The sequence below is a fragment of the Thunnus maccoyii genome, chromosome 7 (genome assembly GCF_910596095.1).
Source record: "Thunnus maccoyii chromosome 7, fThuMac1.1, whole genome shotgun sequence".
Taxonomy (NCBI): Eukaryota; Metazoa; Chordata; class Actinopteri; order Scombriformes; family Scombridae; genus Thunnus; species Thunnus maccoyii.
The window spans coordinates 1517804-1530123 of NC_056539.1; the positions used below are offsets into that span (position 1 = coordinate 1517804).

The window sequence follows — 12320 nt, forward strand, 5'->3', positions numbered from 1 at the left end:
AAGAAAGGGTCAGGTCATTGTAATACTTTGACAAGTAAAACATTTCAAGCCCCTATGTGTAGAATTTTATGTTGTCATACAACCGGATGGAGCACTGTTATTGGGTAAATCTACAAAACCCCAGATTACATTCAATGATGTTATTTTACATCCAATATTTTTAAAATTCTCACAATATCCACACATGGCAGCTATAGTATGGTTGAGGTTAGGGAAATAATGATAATAATAAATGGTTAAATAATTGTAGTAATAAATAGTTTTTAAAACGTTAAAATTAACTTTTGTATTTTGGGAACACTGGTCCCCCATATGGACTTTGTACAAGCTACCTGCCCATCCACAACACTGACCTCCATACCATTACTTGATACTTAGCTACATTAAGGCCACGTGTGCCAGAATCATCTAGTTTGAATGTAATCCAGAGGGATACTGGGCTGGGTCACTATCTTTAAAATGATCTGATCGCACAAATTTATAGTTATTTTATCTGCATTCTAACCACGGGAACTTCAGTTTCTGAAGGCTCAGGAACTATCAGAGGAGTCCTTGACGGGTAAAAGACAATCCCCACAACTCATACAACTTGTGTACATCATTTAGTCAGGCTTTTGGAAGCACTGATTGCCACTAATGTCAAAATTAGAACTTGAGATGGGAATTTATTTGTCATTCATTGATGATTAAACAAAGAGGCAGCAGTGTGCATTGCTGTCTGCCACAGTGTCTTTTTTGATTGGAGTTGCCAAAGTTACAAAATTTCGAAGACACTTAGGGGCCTAGGCAATTGAAAAAGTGTTTGGTAAATTTAGTGTTAAAATTATTGTTTCATATTTAGGAAAAAAGTATTGAGATTAAGCAAACTGAATAATACAGTTAAGGTCATGGGTTAGGTTTTAATCCTAAATAAGAACAATTTTGCTAAAAATGAAATCTTAATTCAGTAGAAAACATATTGTCATAAGTTGGGAATAGAACCCTTTTCAAACGACTATCAACCTACTGACCTCCACACATAGCTGGAATAACCTACTTGGAGGCCCCTGGGTAAAAATTAGCAATGGGCCCTCCTGTTTGAGGTAAAACAGTAATGTATTTAAGAATATGTGCCATATCACATTTGATTCAGGGTCCCTCTTAAAGACAGATATATAAGATAATAATGCAGGACCATCCTTAAAACTCTATTACATCAGTTACAGAAATACTGTGGTTTTATTGCATCACAAGCAAATTTGTGATTAATCAAATTACCACAAACCAACCGACACAGAGGGCTTTGAGGGTCTGGGAGCCCAGGGAAAGCTGCTCTTCAGCCTTGCCCATGCATCATGTATCATCTAATGAAAATATATTTCAATCTTAATTTGCTTTATGAGATACTGTATCACACATTTTGTAAGAGTTTGTGAGACTAAACTGCAGCAGCAAGAGAGGAGCAGAGTGAGTGTTGGAGGGTTAGTATTTCCAGGCTGCTTCCTGTGACTTCGTCAACATACCATCTTCCTTGGTTTTGATGCGGGCTGTGGGGCTCTCCGGGCCAGGCCCGACGTCAGTATAAGCCCTCACCCACACCAAATACTCAGTCCACTTCTCCAGGTCCTCCAGCACGTAGCTGGTGACATCCGCACCAATCCCTGACACCTGGTGGCGCTCCACGTCCTCTCCCGTGAATGCTTGGTAGGTTAGGGAGTAACGCACTATCTCCCCATGGCGGCTGTCTGTGGGCGGTGCCACCCAACTCACCTTGATGCTGGTGGAGCTCAGGCTGAGCAAGCGCACCTCCTGGGGAGGGGCTGAAGGGGCTGATGGGAGGGGAGGGCAATGGTCAAGCATGTTGGATAATGGAAGACAAAGCAACTCACCCACTGGACTGCTGAGATAATATGATTCTGTGTTACAGAAACAAACGAAACCATCAGGACAAAAGTGACAATGAAATGAAGTGAATTAGCAACAGTGTCTCTTACTAAATGAATTTATACACTGATTGTATGACCTCATGGAACAGTGTATGTAAAAAAAATAACCCATAGCTCAAAGGTTCACTTGCTAGCTTTCAGCTGTGGGTGGTGATTCAGAGGTCTGGAATTAAACTAGTACTCAACACAGACTGGAATTTGGGACATGGGTGGATATTGTAGGAAAACTTGAAATTAATCATTTTGCTGATAAAAACTAATTTGTTTCAACATCTTGTTGGCTACAAAATATATTTGTATTTGCCAATGAAATGTGTTGTATGTGAACATTATTTTTAGAAGACAGCATTGAAACTAGATATTTTAATTGATTCTAATTATTTTAAGGAGTTAATATCCAATTGATTACATGGCAAATTAACAATAATCAAAATAAAACAGATTGTTTTCTGTGGTGTTTTCTTCCTCCTTATGAAATTATCTGCACAGTCCAGAGGGCAGACAAAACAAGGGTGATACTTCACACTGTAGCTAACCCATAGACACATAACTAACACAGTGTGAAGTTTCACCAACTTAAAAGCAAAACAGGAAAACTACAGATGAATGCATGTATGCACAATGATACACAAGAGCAGAATACAGCAAAGCAAAACAAAATACAGCAGCAAAACCAACTGTTGAGATGAGTGTGGAGCAGCTGGGAGAGATAACACAGAGGACTGTTATCATGCTTGCTTGTGATTCTGGCAGCCCCACTAGAGTGTGTGGACCCAGTGAGGCTACTGTTTGAACAGTGTTGGAGGCTGGTTTGTGTTCGCCTGCTGCAGAGGTGCTCATGATGAGTTGAAAGAGATGTGTGAGAACAGTTGTAAATCCATCACACATACCAGAACCTTTGGATACATCCATGCAGGAGTGCAATAGATCAAAGAGACTGAGATCAATGTGTGGGAGATGCACTGCGGCCGATTAAAGTTGCAAATAGAAACAGGGTTATGAAAAATACCAACATTTGGAATAGAAGTAGGTGTTTTTGAGAGAAAGGGGAATTAAGATTTGAACAGAAAAAAATTAACTCAACACAAAAGGAAAAAAGAGATAAAAACAAAGTGGTGTCATGCAGAGTAAAAGGGCAGATTGTATGGATTGAAGAATTAGGTCATATCTCTGAGACCACTGAGGACTGATTCTCATGATCTATGATTTATTAAAGGATAATAAACCATCTTTTCATGACTGACGGTACCAAAAACTATGGATCAACAAATTTTTTTGAACATCTAAAAATTCAAAGCTGGTCTAAAACTATAGTTAAAATATTATAAAAATTACAAACATATAAAGATAAATGGTCAGTGATCCCCACACAGTTCCTTGGTCTGCCAAAACCAATCATGGAGTCCTGTGTTTCTATAGCCAAACCATAACCAAAACCTGTGATGGACAGTGTGCAGTTTGAAACATTAACGATACACTGCACCAGAGTTAGCTTGAAGCTAATTTGCATCTGTAGTCCCAGACAAAAAACATACAGTAAAAAGCAACCCCCCCCCCCCCCCCCCCCCCCAAAATAAACACACACACAGAACACACCATACAAAATACCATACACCCACAATGTCAATTAGAAATAATGTAAACTGTGCTCAATGGTCACACAGCTGATTGGTTTTGTTTCGTAACCATTCATTCATCTTGGACCCCTCAGATTTATGTTGCAACCCCTGACACACTGGTTAGGAACTGCTCAGCTAAAATAAGGACTGGACAAAGACTCCACTCTTCATGTTAAGACACATTTGTAATAGGTTCATCTTTGTCTCTGGCTGATGATAATTGATGCATGCCATGTTTTGGAGGGTGATGACCAGATGACCAGTTATTAAACAGTCTGGGTGTAATACAGCAGCCTGATCTCAAAGGAAATTCATCCTTAATGGTACAAAATTAAATGTATGTTTATTGTCTGATATATTCCAAGGAACTGTGTTTCTCTGGGCTCATTACTTTTGTTCAGTCAAGCGAGACCATGAGCAAAACCCCATTTGACTCTGCTCTTAATCAAAATAACCAGCCATACCCTCAACTCTCAAAATGAAGTAAAACTAAAAAATGTACATTTGTAGTATTGTTTGAATTTATGATCTAACAAGGGTTCATGACAGGGAGGCTCTCTGTCCAAACTCTTTATATTTCATCCTCTCCAAAAACTATATTTCAAGGTATGATGCAATTACTTTATTAGGGTTCAAACAAAAAAGGGGTAGAACCTGTCTGTGTTTGTGCTGGTTTATTATGATTATGATTAATAATAATAATAACAAAAACAATAATAATAACAACAACAATAATAATTATAATCATAATAATCATAATCATAATTAATTTGTTTATTTTTCTTGCCGCATTGGCTCCAATTGGCGTGAGCTGAAATGAGGGAAAACCATGACACTTGGCCCAATAACTGGAAATGATGTGCATGTGCTTCCCAAGGAATATGAGCCAAATCGGCCAGATGGTAGTGCTGTAATTAAGGGCCAAAATTCAATTTTCAAAAGACCACGCCCCTCACACCGTAAGTCCAATTGACTCCAAATTTGACACACAAGTCCAGCTCAAGGTGCTCTACAAAAATGCCTCTTGGACCATTAAAGTCTGCCATGATGGATTTTTTGCTAATTTGCATGAACTGAATAACAGTAAAATGAATAGAACTTTTTGGATTTTGACTTTATCAACACCAAACTTGGGATGCAACACTATGGGACTGAGATACACATTTCTATTATAAATGAGCAAGATTGGTCAAAAAACATGACTGCAATCAACCAAAATATCTTTGCAAAGGGCAGAGCTTAGGGAATATTGGGAATAATTCATGCATTTTGAGCCCGACCCATAGGGGGCACCACAAATGCCACAAACATGTATCTGAAAATCCAGGGGACAGAATTTCACCAAAATTGATGTGCATGCTTTGGGGGTGAGTATTAACCAAAATCTTAAGTGCCATACTGATTGGTGCAAGTGGGCATGGCAGAACTTTGAGTGTGCAATTAGTGAAATGCTGCAGGATTTTTGATGATGAAACAAATATGTGATTGGTCTCACTCCTTCCTCAAACAGAATTAAACTGGCAGCAGGTGACTTTGCTGTGCTGCTTCCTTCACAAAAAGGTTTGAATCCGCAAATTTCTGCTTGCGGCTATATTTATATTATTAAACATTATAAACTGTAAGTAGACAAGTAGTAAGGGTCCTGATAATTATGTCACTGTTATAAGACTTTGGGAATAATTTAAACCTGGGAAAAACTGAATGCTACCCAATAAATGATTTTGCTTTACACATCTGGCTGGCAACTACCTTTCCAGATCTCTCCAGCTGGGCTTAAATACCTTGTATTTCAACTGTTAATTTAAATACTTGTCTTCAGCTGGTTTTATTCCCTTGCTAAACCAAACTGTTTGACTGACTGCCAGTAGAACATTCACCAATCACTCAGCTCTGTAATGAAGTAACAAAGTTCAGTGCACTGGCTCATCATGTTATGGCTGTATGAATGCAGGGTTAGCACTTTAACTCCAAGCTAAATCCTTTCATAATTTATGGGTTTCTTTGATTTATGAATTATGAATAAAGTAATTAAATAAACATGTTGATTAAAGGGGACCTATTATGCTTTTCCTTATTTTCAGTCATATAAATAATGTTATAATGTCAGATGTTCATATTAAACATGGCCAAAGTGTCAAATAATGAGGTAAACGTATGTAGAAGTAATCTCTGTGAGCAAAAAGCACCAGCTTCAGACTGCTCTGAAGGCTAAGTTTCCAACGGTTTTCTCTAATTTCAGCCCAAGCTGATGTCAGCTCATGACGGATTTCTTTATATGGGCATTTGCTACATGCACAGTGCGCAAGTTCACTGCTCTGCTCCGCTAACATTATGACATTTTTCTATTGTTTTGTGGGTAGTCATGCCGAGCCATGACTCCATTACACAGCACAGCAAAGTAAAATAAGTAATTTACCTGTTGGAGGTATGCTGGTTGTCTGCAGCTCTTCATAAAAAATCATCATCACTGTTGCTATTTCTGCTTGTACTATTCCTCCCTGCATTATTTCTAACTGATCTGCTGAACAAAGAGCTCCAAATATGTCCATATCTTGGTGTGTTGTCTGTTTTTTAGTGCTGCTAACGAAGCTCCGCTAATTCTGAGAGGGAGGAACACGTTTCATTTCCTGTAACTTCTTCGAAATAAAAGTTTCCTGTTATTTAGTCATTTAAACGCTCTTAATTTGAAGCAGTAAAGCAGGAAATATCGTGTTTGCATCAGCGGTAACTTCTGAACTTCTAAAATCTGATACAGCTGCCCCTTGGCAGGCTTCCGGAAAGCTGGCCAATCAGAACAGCGTGGGCTCATCGGGAGGCGGGCCTTAAAGAGACAGGAGTTAGGACTGCCTGTTAGAGACAGAGGCTGAACTGAGGGGCTGCATAAAGGGCAAGCATAAGATACATGAGGAGTTTTTTGAACTGTGGATCATGCAAAGCTACTCTAGTGAAGTCTAGAAATAAAAATATAGAGCTGGAAATGATCATAATAGGTCCTTTTTAAGTATGTTATCTTGCCATCAGTTATTAGAAATGTCATCATTTGCTGTAATTGCTTCCAAGTTGTTCATTACCTAAATTTTATCATCTTTATTTCTTGGTTCAGTTGCTGGGTTTTGGCTGTTTTGTCGCAGGGAGAATCAGGTCCATATAGGGAACATGCTCCCACCTGTGTGTCTCCTTTAATGCGTGATTGACAGTCATCAGTCTAATTAGTGCTGACAGCATGTGACTTCACAACTTCTGAATTATTTTATAGTGCAGGACTATAACAAATAAAACATGTACATTGGGCATAGTTTTCACCACAAAGAGACATAGAAAAGGGATATTATGTGGTGGAAAGTAACTAAGTACATATACTCAAGTACAATTTTGAGCAACTTGTACTTTACTTGAGTATTTCCATGTGATGCTACTTTATACTTCCACTACACTACATTTCAGAGGGAAATATTGTACTTTCTACTCCACTACATTTATTTGACAGCTTTAGTTACTTTTCAGATGCACATTTGACAAAATTGATAATATAACAAGCTTTTAAAATACAACACATTGTTAAAGATGAAACCAGTGGTTTCCAACCTTTTTGGCTTTTGACGTCTTACAAAAAGCAGTGTGTAGTCGGGGTCACATTTCACATGTCTATGAGTTGTTAACAGCTCCACCAAATAGTGATTTTTCCCTCTAAACTTCTCACATGCTTTCATTTCAATAAATGTTCAAATGATCCAATATTTCAGCAAAAATCAAAGATTAGAGAAAAAGTCCAAAAACTGAAAACAGATTTGTGTTTCAGAACTTTGTTTTTTCTTCTTTCCTCTCCCATTAATCATCTCACCACCCCTCAGATTTATCTGCTGACCCTTTGGAGGGGCCCGACCCCTAGGTTGGGAACCACTGGACTAAACTAGCTAACTGTATATAAAGTAGTGTAAACTAGCTCCACCTCTAGCAGCTACAACAGTAACATGCTGCTCTAACACTGATGCTTCACTATTAATAATCTAATGATGTCATATATAATAATATATCAGTCAGAGGGACCAAACCACTACTTTTACTGCAATACTTTAACTACATCAAGCTCATAATACTTATGTACTTTTACTGAAGTAGGATTTTTCATGCAGGATTTTTACTCATAATGGAGTATTTTTACACTGCTGTATTGGTACTTTTACTGAAGTAAAGGATCTGAATACTTCTTCCACCACTGTATTTATGTGCAGCTTGAATTTCAACCAGAACTGAATACAAAGCAATCTGAGCCGGGAACCTGTGTGGCTTAGCAGGCAAAGCTGTGGCTCTTTTTGAAATTTTGTGTAGCTCAGCAATGGGTTGAGTTTTTTTCCAAATTTAATATGAAAGGGCAGTGACCATTGCCTGCCAGTGCTAAAAACAAAACAGGCGATGATATTATGATCAGCTCTCTTTTAGTGGCTCTCCTCTGATGTCACTTTTAAAAGCTCCAGATATATACTGTAAATAAACAGAACAAAGTAGGAAGTGATTGGCAGGTAGATGAAAAGATGGAGGGACTTAGACGAACAGGAAGTGACAGCAGTGGTCAGGGTGTTTAGTCCTGTTAGCATGTTTCCTGTCAATGTGTTTAGCTGCCAGAGGAGTGATGAGAGACTGGAAATAAGACCGACTAGTTTGAAACTCTTGTTCGCAGTGTGGCTGCTGGCTCAGGGATTTCACTCCTGACAGTTAAAACAAGTGGCTGAGCGAGAGCTTTGATTCCTTCTGGGAGCTGTCATAAATACTGCAGGTTCAAGTCCATATCTCCCAGTGTGCCAGAGAGGCAGAGATGCAATGCTGAATATTCAGTCAGGCTCTGAATTAAAGGTTTTCAGTAGCATTAGTGTCAGTGTGGAACAGCGATCGAACAGCAAAATTCAAAGTCCTGCACATCAGCACACTGTATGCCGTGTTTCGCATGACAAACTATTATTGTGAGGGAACATGACAGTCATGATAAAAGCTGTCTCTCTGTGCAACAGTCTGTTTGTGTTTGCTTGGTCTTAGATCATAATGTGCTGTACGTATCGACTCAGTGCCTTTATTAAACTATTTGTCAAAATGTGCAGTGTGCAATGGCTGGTGATTTGTTACGCAAGGGCAGCAGAAAGAAATATATAATATCAACCAATACTGCTGTGCATAGGAATTCATTTAGATGTGATGGCTTAGGGAAACAATGGATTTATCGCTGTCAAAACGTGACTTTTTTTTTCGTTGCCTTTGTGCTTAAACTTTGTAACTGAGTTGCATGTTCAGTAAAATCAAGCACGACGTGACAAAAGTGTGCACATAATTAATGCTAGACTGGTGATTACATTTTGAACTTCAGATTTGCAATTACACAGTTCTGTGAGCTACAGCTACAGCTAGCAGCTCTGTCTGCTGCTAGTATCACTGTGTTGCAATAGTTTGAGCACACACAAATGACCGGTTCAGAAGAGGAGGTTCTGCTCAGGCGGGAGTCAGTGTTACAAAGCAAATCTCTGCTTACATTTGTAAAACTGATGGTAAAGAATGACTTCAGAAGCCTCATAAACCTCCAACTTCTCTTTCATATTAGTTTGATTCAAAAATCCAAACTGAACTGCAACAAGAATATCAAAAGTACTAAAATAAGCTACAGTTTTATGAAAGATTAAAACTCTGTCTTATCACTTAGGTCACTGCTCTGGTTCCCACCTCATGAGCATTTAGAACATTGCGAAATGAAAATATGTTTCCATCCACCTCTGTATGCACATTATGAGTTGGCACATTGAAATAACAGTTGACATGTTGAACAAAGCCAGAAACATGAGAAAGAAAAGCCTAAAATTTGAGAGAAAAAAAAACAACAATTTGAAAAGTAAAAAAAAAACAAAAATTGTAGAATACAAAAGACAGACAAGAGATCATCAAAAACAATACATACAAAAAAGAAAACAGAAAGAAGGAAGTAAAAAAATAACAATAGTGAAGAAACTATACTGAACAGTGATACTGGTCACCCTCATCGATATTTTCAACCAACTGAACCAAGACACAGGTATGAGGGAGACATTATAAGGTTGTATAAAAACTTACTGGACTGGGCAGTCCTGGCCTCAATAGGTGGAGTAAAGACTCCTAAACCCATCTCAGATCGTGCTGCCAGGGAAAACATGTAGAGCGTGTCTGGCTTCAGACCATCAACTGCATAGGAGGCTGCTGGGTTGAAAGTCACATGATGCTGTGGAAAGATGAAATCATGGGATAATGAGACACAGTTATATTTTAGATATTTGGTTAGGAGTGAAAAGGTCAATAGAATATCATATTCTGAAACCAAACCTACTGTAACTCACTGTTAAGCTAACAGATTACAAGTCCTTAATGTGCTCCAAAAAAGCAGTACATTTTTGGAGTGTACTTGGCTTGATGCAGACTTTGAATTAGAACAGTTTGGCCGTGACTGATGACGCTTCACAAGTCCACAACAACACAAGTGCAGACAAGAACGAAGACTGAGAAAGTCCTATTGTTTAGTGTCACTCCCCATCAGAGAATATGAATGTAACGATTGTAATCTCGGTTTTTATTCACCATCATTATCTGAACAAAGTCCACAGTTCAAATCAAAGACTAAAATCTTTTTTATGTGTTTCCCTGAGATGAGTCTGATCAAATAAGAAGGCGCCAAATATTATGTAAAATGGCATCTATAGCATGATGCTGTTTGTTGTAAGGCTGTGTCTGTAGGAAATAAAGGGAAAACTAAACTTGTTGAAGTCATTCTGAGAAATGAAACAACGCTTAAATGATTCCTGAAGGGACATTGGGGTTTCTGAAGAGCAAACAGCAACAAAATATAAAAGAAAATGGGGCAAAAGGTGTTCTTTCAAACAAAGAACACAAGAGGTGGTAATATAATAATTCATAAAATAAATATATAAATGCAAGTGTGCAAAACTGCTGTAGAACACATATTCACACATATACAGCGCGCACACAGTACACAAGCAGAAATATAGAACCTTTAAAGGGATAGGTGGGATTTTTTTAAGCAGGGTTGTAGGAGGTAGTTATCTATAGTCAGTGTATAGTCAGTGTGCATAAGAATACAGAAGTTCTACGGTTGAGAAAAAGTAATGCCAAAGGAAAGGGGTGTCTGACGGCAAGGTAAAGCAGTGAAAATATTCTAAATATAGGGTATACTTAAACTGATATTGGCTAAAATAGATTTTGCTGCTGGCCCTGTCCACAACAATACATTGCTTAGCTTCCTGCCTTATACAGCCCCACTTCAAAAAAATCCAAACCATTCCTTTAAGACACAAAAAGGAACTAGAACTAAAATTCATTCCATCAAGCTAACACAATGGAAGGAAAATGTTGTTAAGGTAGTATTTACCTTGTCCCCAGGATTGTTGGCCTCCCAGTAGAGCAGTTCGAAACTAATGATGGGGTCTTGGACAGGCCAAAGCCATGACAGCATGATGCGTGAATCCAGCTCAGCTTCAGCCTCAAAACCAGACGGCTGAGCTGGAACTAGAGGCAGGAGAAAAGACAGAAACAAAGAGATGGAGAGAGTAAAAGACAAGAACAGAGGCAGTTAAGGGTGGATTCAGAAGAGGAAATACACAGTAGGGGGGTCAGAAGATGCAGTAGGTGGCCAGACATTGAGAAAAGGGTATTAGATGAAATGCTGCTGTCAATACTCATCAGTATTCAGAACAGCAACCAAACTGATAAAGTTCCAAGGATGTCATCACCTTAAAATCCTGTAAGGCGATGTCAGTAAACTAAGAGCCAGGGCTTTACTGATGTGTGTTGTGCTAATGTGGTAGGCCACAGTTTCTACAATCACCATTATTTCAGCCAGACTGTGATTTCACTCAGATTATTTGGGTTTACAACTTGCTGCAATCTTTACCGTAGCCAGAAAATCCTAAGTATTAGCCACAACTACTTTTAAATTGAGTTCCTTCTGCAACACTATTAAATCTTATATAAATAGTATTGGCATTTGCATTAATTTGACAGCTGAAAGTGCAGAATGACAGGAAACATGGGTAGAGAGAGGGGCCTAGCATGCAACAAAGGTACAGACCTGAAACTGAACTGCTGACATTGCTCTCCAATTATGTAATTTGAGGGTATAAATTACCACTGCATTCCAATAAATTATCAAAGCTTTTACCCCGATACCTGCCAGGCTTTATGTCCTGGGGTAGTTAAATTACATGAACATTTTGATAAGAAAGATTATTGCCTCTTCACAAATTATACAGAGAGCAACCGGTGCTTAAGCTAATATGTCACATGTTGTGTCTTACAGAGCCCAAGTGGCCAAAACAGACCCAAACTTTATAAACCTTCTTGAACATTATATTAGAAAGTGATATTTAGTCACCTTTGACATTTAAAAATGATCCTAGTCAGTTTCCCACGGTACGGTATAGAAATTATAAATAGAAAACAAAGAGCACCGACATCAGATCAGTTCATGATATTGGTTGATACTCTGACTTTGGTATAAAAAGCAGTATCACAAGATGAAAAAGTATGAACGTAACATCACTGTAATATATTGTATAGAGTGAATATATAGCTTCAGGATCAGTGGGGATGGGATGTTTTTCTGTTGAAACCTATATGAGTCATTTTTTTAAACAAATGTCTCCTTGAGCAGATTTTGGTGTAAGTGCTTTGAATAAACCACTGATTCTGAGCTGTTGTCTATAGCTCAGGCAAACAGCCCATTACTCCTGATGATATGATGTAGTGGATG

General features: G+C 38.4%; 1 protein-coding gene across 12 annotated transcripts in view; it reads right to left on the reverse strand.

Annotated features, from left to right (window-relative positions):
• Positions 1-12320, reverse strand: part of ptprfa (protein tyrosine phosphatase receptor type Fa) — a 380682-nt gene that overhangs the window by 122510 nt on the left and 245852 nt on the right. For 7 of the 12 annotated variants that reach the window (XM_042417103.1, XM_042417108.1, XM_042417105.1 and 4 more), the window contains exons 9-11: positions 10941-11077; positions 9635-9779; positions 1503-1808 (exon numbers count right to left, since the gene is read on the reverse strand). In XM_042417103.1, coding sequence (XP_042273037.1) covers positions 1503-1808; positions 9635-9779; positions 10941-11077 — 588 coding nt within the window. The remainder of the gene's footprint in view (positions 1-1502; positions 1809-9634; positions 9780-10940; positions 11078-12320) is intronic. The other 5 variants (XM_042417112.1, XM_042417113.1, XM_042417111.1 and 2 more) reach the window with 1 other exon arrangement.